The sequence below is a fragment of the Rhinolophus sinicus genome, chromosome 14 (assembly GCF_057876585.1).
Source record: "Rhinolophus sinicus isolate RSI-liver-muscle chromosome 14, RSI-T2T, whole genome shotgun sequence".
In the NCBI taxonomy this organism is placed as follows: Eukaryota; Metazoa; Chordata; class Mammalia; order Chiroptera; family Rhinolophidae; genus Rhinolophus; species Rhinolophus sinicus.
This window is the reverse complement of record NC_142514.1, coordinates 130,285,560-130,297,071: the sequence shown is the minus strand read 5'-3', so window position 1 is coordinate 130,297,071 and position 11,512 is coordinate 130,285,560. Positions and strand designations below refer to the sequence as shown.

The 11,512-nt window shown below is 39.9% G+C and overlaps 1 protein-coding gene and 1 long non-coding RNA gene across 2 annotated transcripts in view; one reads left to right on the top strand and one right to left on the bottom strand.

Moving 5' to 3' along the window:
* Nucleotides 1–925: 925 nt before the first annotated feature.
* LOC141572209 (uncharacterized) overlaps nucleotides 926–11,512 on the bottom strand; it is a 58,875-nt gene continuing 48,288 nt past the window's right edge. The window contains exon 2 of the long non-coding RNA XR_016018730.1: nucleotides 926–2,821. This is a non-coding gene — a long non-coding RNA (uncharacterized LOC141572209). The remainder of the gene's footprint in view (nucleotides 2,822–11,512) is intronic.
* Nucleotides 2,624–11,512, top strand: part of CCDC83 (coiled-coil domain containing 83) — a 43,637-nt gene continuing 34,748 nt past the window's right edge. The window contains exons 1-2 of the mRNA XM_019739561.3: nucleotides 2,624–2,691; nucleotides 8,219–8,341. Coding sequence (XP_019595120.2) covers nucleotides 8,247–8,341 — 95 coding nt within the window. The 5' untranslated portion in view covers nucleotides 2,624–2,691; nucleotides 8,219–8,246. The remainder of the gene's footprint in view (nucleotides 2,692–8,218; nucleotides 8,342–11,512) is intronic.

Genomic DNA, 11,512 nt, shown 5'->3' with positions numbered 1-11,512 from the left:
TTTTTTTAATTTATTGGGGCGACAATTGTTAGTAAAATTACATAGATTTCAGGTGTACAATTCTGTATTACATCATCTATAAATCCCATTGTGTATTACAACCCCATTTTCTAACACTGAAACATGTCAATGGATGGTGAGTCAAAAGACAATCCCCTCTATGAGTTTGTCACCAGGCCTGCATACACTTTTCCTCTCAAGAGCATATTTTAATTAATGACCTTTCTTGTACAAAACACCAATTTCATTGTTTCAAATTTGTCAGGAAAAAGTTTTTGGATAAGAAGTTATAGCAGGACTTTTCTGTTTTTCAAAAGTAACTTTGTTGTCAGTAAAATTTCTGATTTACTAGAAGTTTGAACTGGTTTGCAAAGTAAGTAGGTTAATCACTAGCTCATGTCTCTAAAATTACTTGGAGATTTACTATTAATACATTTAGTTGATTGCCTTAGGGCCTGTTGTAGAGGGAGTGATCCTCAATGAAAATAGGTGAAAATATTTAAAAAGTATAAAATGTTCAGCAACTGTGGATACCACACTGATTCTTTGTGGTTTCGCCAAAATCAGACAACATATTTGGCTTTTTCTACCACGGACACTCTTTTACCTCTATTTCTACATCGTCCAACACGGCAAGGCTAACAGAAAATCGAGGTCAAATGAGGAAACTCAGCAAATGGTTTTTATCTGGCTTCAATGTTTGACCACCAACTGGCAAAGACCATAAGAAAAATTGCACAGGAGATAAATGATAGGGTAAAAGTACATTTTTGACTATAGGCCCAGGCTCTTGTAAAAGAAGCAGGCCTAAGATTTATAGGAAACGATTTGGGAATGACTTCAAAGTGCTGAAGAATCACAAAATTGTTTTTCCATTTAACAAAAAAAAAATTCCCATATTTAAAGACTTTGGGGTGGTAGTTTGTTTTTTTTCTCCAGCATCTATTTTTTAATTTTACCCCATAATCCCACCTGTTGCTGTTTTTCTAGGGAAGATCGAATAACTAAAAAACTTTTATTGCATGTGTAGATCACAGCAAATTATTGGCACTTAACAAATATGTAACATTGATAGAATAAAAGGAGATTCAAAGGAGATAAAACACATAAATTATCTCAAACAGGTTAATTTTAGGATGACTTTTTACCGATGAGAGAAACTCCCTTAACTAAAAGCTAATTAACATTTTTTACTAACCACTTCAGTTCCCTTCTTTTAAGAAGCTCTTAATATGTTCTCAATATAACACCACATCAATCCTAAAACATCATGTAATAACCTATTTTTCAAAAATCAAATTCAAGAATGCCAAACAGGTGACTTACGAAGAGAGTGGAGGCCCAGCCCAAGGAAGCACCTCACTTCTGTCTTCCCAGGACAAAAGGATAAATAGCTGACACAGATGTAACTAGTGGAAGTAGGTGCTCCCACGATGTAAGAAACTATCTTGAGACAGAGAATGAGAAAGCATGCGGGAGAGGAAAGGGAGAATTTTAAAGGCTGTAGGTGTGTGATACATTTTCCCCTAGAATTAGGAGATAGTTGCAAAAGGTGGAAACGCGGACGGACTCTATATTGGTTTTCTTGAGGTTTAAGAGTAAAAAAGTAAAGCAAGAAGGAAAGTAGGCAGGATCAAGGACTTTAAAGCTGGAAGTTACCATCTAAGCATTTAGTCAGGGGTTGGCAATTCTATTCGGTGTTAAACCCAAAAGAACTCTTACACAGAGCAAAAGCAGACAGAAGAAAAGCTGCTGTGGTGGACGGGGCAGAGTGGGGCAGAGAAGGGCCGAATGCCCATCACGCGCACACACCCCTTTCCCCGTCCTATGAGTTGTTTGAAAACCACCGACCAGGCCTTTGACAACTGAAAAAACAGACGCAAGTGACTGGCTCACGGTCACAGCACAGAGGCCGATGTCTTGCCCCTACACAACGCACCACTTCCCGGCTTGCCACTAGAGGGAGGTAAGGAGGGGCGTGAGCGTTTTGTGGACTCATCTGGGTGAGCTGTGCTGTGAAAATCCCGCGGGGAGAAAGGCTGGAGGGCGCATCGCGGCTGCGAGCGCGGCGGCGCAGGCCGTCAGCCCGGACTCTTCCTCGTGTGGCCACCGGGTGGCGCGCCCGGCCCGCCGCTCGCGACTGTGCTGGATCGTTGAATTGGGAGGCCCTAGCCCGCCGGTCGCCTTGGAAACCGAAAGCGCGGCGGCGACAGAGTGGGTGGCCCTGGTTTGTGGGCCCCAGGGAAGCGCTACCTTATCAGCTCCCTGCTGGGTATACGCACCTGGAAGTTGTGAGGGGAGGTTGGAAGGTCGTCTGGCCTCCTCGCTGGGTCCCTGACTCCTTTCAGTCTGATTTAATATGCTTCAGACTCTTAAGCATCTCTGCGCCACCCCCACGGGCCCTGTAGCTTGCTCGGCCCCCACGTGGGCCTGGAGTCGCACCCTCCTGGTGTCTTCCACTGGGCACTGTTCCTGGGCCATTAGGAGCCGCAGGGAGGGGTCCTTAGAAGCACGATCCAGCTCTTCACCCAGGAGACAGAGAGGGAGGTTTTTTGTTTTGTTTTTGTTTTTTATCTAATCAGAATATTACCCCATCTCTCTTTCTGCCTTTCTGTAGAAGCCCCGGATACGTTGCTTATTTGCTGTTCTAGATCTTCCGCTCCCAGAAGGAAGGATCTGGATTTGATTCAGGTTTGTAACCATCATGCTGCCCTCAGTCTCTGGCACACAGTAGATGCTCAGTAAAATAGTAATGCTTTCCATTTGCGTGGGGCTTTATCACTTGAGAGTTTTCCCAAAACATTTGAGCTTCATTAATAACCTGGAGAGGAGATAAGAAAGATGGGACAGAAACTGAGCGTCAGAGAGGTTCAGAGACTTGTCCGAGGTTACAAAACTGACTAATGGAGGAGCTAGGACTAGACACAAGTCTTGCTTTTCTTAGTGCTCTTCTCACTGAATTCCTAATCTGGTGAACGCCTTCTGAGTGAGGACCTCACACATCCTTGCATCCTTCTCAACACCAGTGCAGAGCCCCTCCCCCTGCAGGCACTTCGTAAATACTACGTGTGTTTTTGACGCCTTTTACACTTACCCTTCCAATGCAAAAGATTTGGGGTTCATTTCTTTTTTATTAGTTTGTTAGATTTGTATAGTATTTTATTTGTTTCCTCATTTCTCCTCTTACCCCATAGTTCTCTGCTTGGCAGAGTTGAGGAAGTGGTTGGGAGGTGGGGGAAAATGTCCCATTTAAGAGAAAAAAAAAAGATTTCTGTGAAGGCAAAGAAGCAAAATAAGACTGGATATCTTCAATGTGTGTGCTAATTGTTCATGGATTTCCTTTCCGCCACTCCAAAACCCAACCCCAGTATATCCTCTTTATATTCACCACTGGTCTTTGAAGACAGAGAAAAGCCTTTTTGTTCTCCTCCCCCATCAGAGTTTTCATTATCCTCACAATAATCTCTTCATGGTTACATTTCTTTTTTGACATTTCTAAAACTGAAGGAGTTGGGGGGGGAGGGGGAAAGCAGTTCTGGTTATAAATGTAATATACTGCATTTCAAAGTATCTGTTATGAGCAAGTCGGGATCAGAAGACACCAATTTTTAAACTAAGAATCCAATTTGGGAAGTGCTGTTCAAAAATGTGCTACTGACCAAAGGATTTGAATTGGTAAAGAAAACACATGCTCATATAATGTACATCACATCATGTGAGTGAAAGCTGAAAATGTTATTCATCCAGATATTTTAAAATACCTTGATTTGAATATGTGGTTGTTTAACATATCTTTTAAATGGCTGTATTTTACATTTTAAAGCAGTTTGAGGCTATATATACATAATCTGTACAAAAAGAGGTCTGAATTTTTTAAGCTAACTTTTAGGTGATGTTATCACTACTAAAAGGCTTAAGATGAATTCAGGTTTTGTTTTTTGTTTTTTAACATATGCTGGAGAGCATTTCTAAAATATTTTAAAATTGTATTTAAAAATGTGTTCTAGCATAAGTGAGAATTTTAATTTAAAAGTGATTTTTTGCTTTCCAAATTCAGGATGTATACAACATTATGAGCACATAAAGAAAGTGAGCACACATTATTTACAAGTCAATCATTCAAATCAGGCATTTATTGAATACCTAGTTTTGTGCCCATAGAAGATGCTGGCCTATGTGCCAATATTTATTTTTGAATTCCCAAAGATAAGGGTTTGTTGAAGTAATTAGTTGCTATTCAGTATTAAAGGAGTTATATTTTGTTGAAGGTGAGTGCCATGAATTTTTTCAAATACACAGCGCAATTTACACTATAGTGAGATATGTGCCTTTAAAGTTAGATGGCTCTTTCACAAAGTCTTTTGGAAGTACGTTATTATTAATTATTATTATCGTTATTAGACTTACACAGTTTATAGCTAGTTAATGGCAAAGCCAGGACTAGACTTCAAGACTTCCAACACCCATATAGAGACCTTTTTCCTAAATCATTCTGTCAACCCCTGATGGAATCTTATTCAGAGCTTTTGTCATTACTAATACTATTAAGTAAATAGCTTCCATTTTAATCTACTATTTGTATAAAATATTGGCTAACAAATGTCAGGATCCCTTCCAAATGTCCAGAAAGGTATTAAGGCAGAACTTCCATCCTTCCCAGTCTCCACAAAATTGTGACAGGGATCATTGGGAGTCTCTGGATATTCATGGCTCTACAAAGTCCTGAAAAAAGACATTAGGAGCTTTCTAGATACTGAGGCAGGATCCTGAGACTTCACAGGAAGGGACATACTCTGTTTTTTGGGTAATTTTGCAGAATCTAGGAAAACATTATGGAATAACAGGACATTGAAGAAAATGGCTCTTATTTGTCCATTTTTTACTAAACAGACTTCTTTTTACTGAGAAGCACTTGGGGAATATTTTTGGAAACATTTTCTATCAGAGTGACTATGGAGTAGACTCTGAAAAGGCTGGAGCCCTGAGTCTTTCAAACCCAACCTCCTCACCTGCCCTCACTCTATGGCATATGTATGGAATGCCCTAACAGGAAACACAGCCCTAAAGGTCACACTGGGAGCTATGATCTCCATAGCGTTCATTACCTGAACCATTTTGCTAAAGTCTTTTAAAGGCTGTTCAGTACTATTTTTTTAAAGTTCTGCTGGGGTATGCTTCTTTCTTCCTATCAGAGTAGAGCTCTCCTATATTTTATAGCCACGGGCCAGGTAAAGTGCCACGCACAGAGCAGGCACTGAATAGATGGTTGCAGTTACTGACAAACAGATTAGGTGTCCATTTGTCACGAAATAATTCTAGGTGACACCTTCTTGGAAGATAGTTAAATTACTATGGGGACAGAGCCAGGAGTGCCGTTTCCAGGCTCTTGGCCTCACATGGAAAGGTGCTGGCTCAGGTAGTAAATGGCCATCAACTGTGACTGGATGGCCATCAGCTGTGGCTAGTTGGCCATCACCTATAACCAGTGAGCCATTGGCCACTAATATAACTGCCGTTGCTACACTAACAGAAAAGTGTGGCTAGCAAGAAGATGGTGGCAGAGCCAGCAAGCGCGGATTGCAGTTAGCACGGCGGATGGAGCTGGCAGGTGAGGTTGGTTGGCAGAGACAAGTGGATGGCTGGTTGCGGATCGTGTGGCTCCTGCTTCCTGTGTCTCCAACCCAGCCGCCAGCAAGAGTATAGTGGTGTGACTCCCCTACCTATGGCTCCGTGGGTGTTCCTTTTTGGCCTCACCATGTCCTGCGTACTTATGTGGGGAGCGGGACCAGAGACCCCACCTGACACCTTGCATGACAATTACTTTGTGAGTATTTTTCTCACCTTTTATTGAGCTAGAAATTATCTAGGAGGTAAGGAACGGTAAATCCTTGTAAATGTTTATAAAAATCCCTATTGTTTGTAGGACAGCATCAAATGCAAAAGTACATTCTGAGGCGATGTCATTAGCTCATTGCAATAATGCAGCTATTAAACAGGCAATCCAATTGGCTTACTAATTTTCTGGAAAGTGTGTGAAACAATGAATCTTAATATAGTTTATGCCTAAATCATATATGCTTAATGGATCCACATTTTCATTCATATTTTATTAAAATCCTTTGCCATGAGCTGCAGTTAGGTAACTAATTATACATTAGAGAGTTGAAAAACATAAGAGCCAGGTAACTGAGGTAATTGAGCAAGATGAGATCATTTTTTCCTCCAGCACCAGATGGGTGCCACAGGTGGGAACCATAACACTTTGATCTCTTCCATATGACTCAGAAAGAAAATTAGAGATTAATGTTGGCATTTGTTTTAGCTTTTAAATAAAATATTTTGCAGTAAAAATTATTGTTAAATAGTAGGTTATTGTAAAATGAAATAATTGTCAGTGTGCTATCTTTTGTGCAATAGTCAAGTTAAAAATTCTAATTCTATATAGAAAATAATATAAAAATTCAACTGCATCTGAAACAAAAGAAAGCAATTTTGTCTTAGCTGGTAAATTTCTGTGAACTGTGATAATATAATGACACATTTTGGTTTGTAGCTTATGGTATTCTTCTCAATATTTTCATATCTGAGAAGATACCAGTGAATATATTCCCTTGTCTTAATACATTAAATCTTTTTGTTGTGTCACCTGTGTGATTTTTCAGTTGAAAGGCACTGTAGTACATCTGCGTTCACATATGCATCCATTAGAATATAGAGATGAACACTCTTGGCTAGAAAAGTCTCAGACACAAAGACTGAGCCTCACTGGAGGCCTGGGTGTGCAAGCAGCATGTCGACAGGGAAAAAGTGTGTTTTCATTTCAGAGAGTTTTTCCACTGTGGATCTGAATAATCTATGTAGATTGCCAATTCAGTGATCCAAGTCAATGATGAATGTTGACAATAGCAAACCACATGGATTAGCCTTTCCACATATCGTCATACTTGGCAGCAGGCAGCCATTTGTGCTTTACAGTTACCTGAAATTTGAAGAAGCATGAGCTGGGGCTATAACTAAAGGGGGGTGTAATAAAGCTCTTTCTATATGTCAGACACTATGCTAGGTGCCCTATAAATATTAGCTTATTTAATCCTTAAAACAGCTTTCAGAATGAGATTTTTGTTCTCACTTTACAAACGACAAAACTGAAGCTCAGAAAGGTTAAATAACCTACTCAAGGTTACATAGATACTAGAGGTTAGATCTCGGATTAAAACATGTCTGCCGGATTCATTCATCTGTCCATTCATTTATTCATTTGACAAGGATTTATGGTGCATCTATTACGCTACGTGGGGAAATATAGCAACACGCAAGAATTACATCATTCCCACTCTCACAGAGTTTCTAGTCATTTTAACACATAATTACAAAGATTATGTGCTTTTTGCCACACCCAACTATTAATACATTGACTGAAAGTTAGGCACTTATTTATTTATTTATTTTGAGATGAATGGAAACTGGAAGATAAAAATCTGTCAAAGAAGATTATAATCTGAAAAAAAGTTCTTCTGTACCTATACCAAATCTTTGAAGTACTCCTGTTTACTATAACATTGGGCCTGATTTCCCCTTTATAAAAATATTGTTTCTGATAATTTTTTATCATTAGATGCAAAAGCAATTAATAGCTAATGAAAAGTTACTGTTATTGATAATACATTATTATTTTACATATGTAAACCTCTTCAGAAGTTAAAAAACACTTTAATATGTGCTCTTATTTGCTCTTTATAACAATCCTTGCCAAACATAATCCCTTTGGATCCTGGTTTCTTGGTGCTCATTGAAAGTTGTGCTTTTCCTTTGTCTTAATTTAAAAAAATTAACAGACATTTACCAAGTTGCTGCCACATGCAGTGCATTCTGTCAAGCACTGTGGAGAAATAAAATGGTTGAAAAAGTTCAGTTCTTGCTTGTACAGAAGCTTGACGGGGGCAACAGATGTAGATGTGTAACATAAGGGAGTGAGTCTCAGCCAGTTTTGGGTAGGGGTGCTGTACTTGGGCTAAACATAGACCTCACCAGACTCAAGAATCCAGTGGATTTGGATGCCCCCATATTGTGGCGGATGTTAGGTGTGGGGACAAGGAAGCGGTCTGGATGGAAGAGCCCGTTTTAAATTAAGTTTTAGCCGTGCCTTATCTTGAGTAAACACAAGTAGAGGGGCAAAGACAGAGCTGATTTACTTTTCCTATGTGTCTTTTCTAAACAGGTACATTTCTTACCAGCTAAGCAATGCAATGGAAAAGACAGCGAAAGCAGACAAAAAGGATATTCAATATGGGCCACCAAAAGAAGTGAAATTTCCTATCAGTGAAACGCTTCTAGACTATCAGTAAGCTTAGATTATTAAATGCGAAGATTTCCATATATAAATGACAATCATTGTTAAGACTTATAACTCCAAATGGAAAAGGATGCACTCAAAGCTGTCAAGGGAGCTGGACTGGAGGTAGACTGGAGGCATAACTGCACTCTTGTGTTCTGTGTATATTTTTAAAAGTTTTTGAAACTTTGACGATAACAGTCCAAGTCGTAGCTATGGAACAGCATTCATTAATGTGGTTTGAGCTCCCTCCCTTTTTCCTTCCCTCCACTGTATTATTGGTCACTCTCCCAAATATACACAACAGCTTGCTGGCCTACCTTTTAAAATACAACATAGAATAGTCAACGTACATTCATAGAAAAGTAAACAGTAGAAATTTTTCTTCTTTATTTAACTTTTCATTTTCAGACATTCCAATTTGCATTCTTTCCAAATAGCTACAGATCAAATCCAAATGATTTAGAGAGAGTTATTTTTAATAAGGATAATATTTCTTAACATTTTGCTCCCAGGAGCTGGACACAAAATTAGAGGTGATACCTATTCTGTGTTTATGTTTTATCCACCTAATGGAGAGTCAGCCCCTTGAGAGCTTTTGAGTCTCAACTTTGTTGGCTTAGGGTAGGTGTTTCAATGTGTAATTCTTAGGGAGTGATTACATGTCAGTGTGTTTCCAGATCAGAATGTACTTCATTCAGGTATTTATTGAACTAATACTTGAATGTTTCCCAAGTTACTAGGCAAGTGCTGGGTACAAGGATGACAGGGAACAGCGACCCGCGATCCCTGCCCTGGGGAACCATGGGAGACAGACATTAAACAGCTAATTCAAGCTGTTGAAAAAAACTTAACACAGCTATAATTAAGGTTCTATGAAAGAAAAGTGTAGGGTTCTGTGTAATGGTATAACTAAAGGACTTCACATAGTTGGAGGGGTCAGGAAAAGCTGGTATGAGGAAGCAATGCTTAAGCTGATCTCCAGGAAAGGAACAGGTGTTAAGGAGACATAGCGCGGTAGGAAGGAAGACTTATAGAAAAGACACGGGGTGAGGAAGTCCTTCTCACAGCCCAGGAAATGAGAGAAGGGGGAGAAGGGAGAGAGGGCAAGCGCGGACTCTGGTGGTTTAGACAAGGGTCAGATAAGCAGAGCCCTCCCTGTGGAACACATGGGATTTGGAAATGGTAAGCCATGTATTGGAGGGGACAAGGTTGAAATGGGGAATCCGTGATGCTGGTGACTAGGTCTTTGTGTAAGAGGATTGTTTTTAACAACATTCAGGGAAAATCCATCTTGAGAGACTCTAAACTTTTTGGAAGGCAGTGAGTGAAAAGGTCAGAACACTGAGAGAGAAACATCCATGGAAAGGGGCTTTTAACAAAGTTCCCTTTTATTTTCTACTTCCGATAACATTAATAACCAGATACTACCCACACTTATTTCTCAACATAACTGAAAACTTTCCCCATCTCGTCTTAGGATAGGTGGCCAAAAAGTCAGATTCCGTGAATACAACCTGTTCTCTAATTTGCTCCCACAGTTTATAGAGATGACATCCACTTACAACTCTTTCTCTCTCTTCTGGGTCAGCCAGAGGCCAGTCTTTCTCCTCAATAACAGAGGTTTACAAGGAGGCCAACATTTAAAAATTCTCATGATCTAGTGCAAGATCTAAATTAAACATCCCATGCTTTTGTTCTCTTTCCTTTGTTAGAACCGAATAAATAATCTGATGGACTGGAACAGCCAAGGCCTTGCTGTACTGTGCTCTGCTAGTGACATGTACTCATTCCATGTGTTCCCAGGTCACATAAGAAATCACCAAGACACCCCCCTCATCGCCTAAGGAAAGACTGTCCAAGGGTCCCCTGGTGGCATCTAATATTTCTCTGATACATTCTCAGCCCCTAACAAAGAGCAGAGAGCACATAGTAGGTAGTCAATGATTTCTGAGCGATTGAACTTTTTTTTAATCTAACCCAAGAAAATAAGCTCATAAACTTCTATGGTTGTTTGTGAAGAGCTGAGACTGCCAGTGTTAAATCTGCAAGGTGATCGTCTCTGAGTTGTGATGCTTTTTATTTTCTCCTTTATATTTGTTTTCATCCCAGTTTTCTACAAGGAGTATGGGTATAGATATAGATATAGATATAGCTATAGGTGTGGATATGATTATGGGTTAAAAAATAGATAAAAGTAGAGATGCGGGGAGAATCCAAATTTATTTTCCTTCTCAGAATTCTCAACGAAATTGCATAGAGGGAGAAAGTTGACACATTGCTAACATTTTAATAATAGAGGGAGGATAGGGGAAAGGTGACACATTGTGTCACTAACAATTTCATAGCCTGGTGCTTTAGAATAGTGCTGTATCCTTTTCAAACCGCTTTAGTATATATTACCTCCCCGGTTTATCTTGCTTCAGCATGTAGTGTGACAGGTGAGTTCCTCGGGTACTGAGTAGATGTGGGAGATAGGTAAAGGAAGAAGTATAGAGAACGGTGAAGCTTGAATTCCCACAGTGGCTAATAGTGTGGCGTTCTGAAGTTCAGCTTCATCTGCGTCTTGGTAAATCCTTCTTTTCATGAGGCCTGAGGAGATCGAAGTGAGTTCCAAGGAGAGGCTAGGCCAAGTTAGACCTGCAATTACCATGCGCTACAGAAGGGGGGCAATGAAGCCACCAAAACCTTTGGGGCGTCTCAGAATTCCCCAAAGCCTGCTGATGCCACTCAGATCTTTCCCAACTGCTCAATGCAAAAGGAACACCAGACAAAGCCCTGGGTTGTTTGCTCCTAACTGCTCTGAGGGGAGGGATGATAGCCTTAAGGGTAGGGTGGCCAGATATAGCAAATAAAAATACAGGTGCCAAGTTAAATTTCAAATAAACGACAAATACATGTGTGTGTTTTTTAGTATAAGTGTGTCCCATGCAATATCTAGGGTTTGGGCTGGATGCAGTCTCCAGTCCAATCTTTGCATGTTCAGTCGTCACAAAGGCAGGCAGGCTCACAGTTTCAAACCAATGGAGACCACATACTTGAGATTCAGTTGCCTTCTCCACCCATGCAGACAATTACCATTGTCATATTTATAACTGCAGAAATTATGTGGTAATTAGCACATATTTCATAGGTTCTTTTCAGATAATTTTCATTTATAGTATCTTTTTTTTTCTCCCT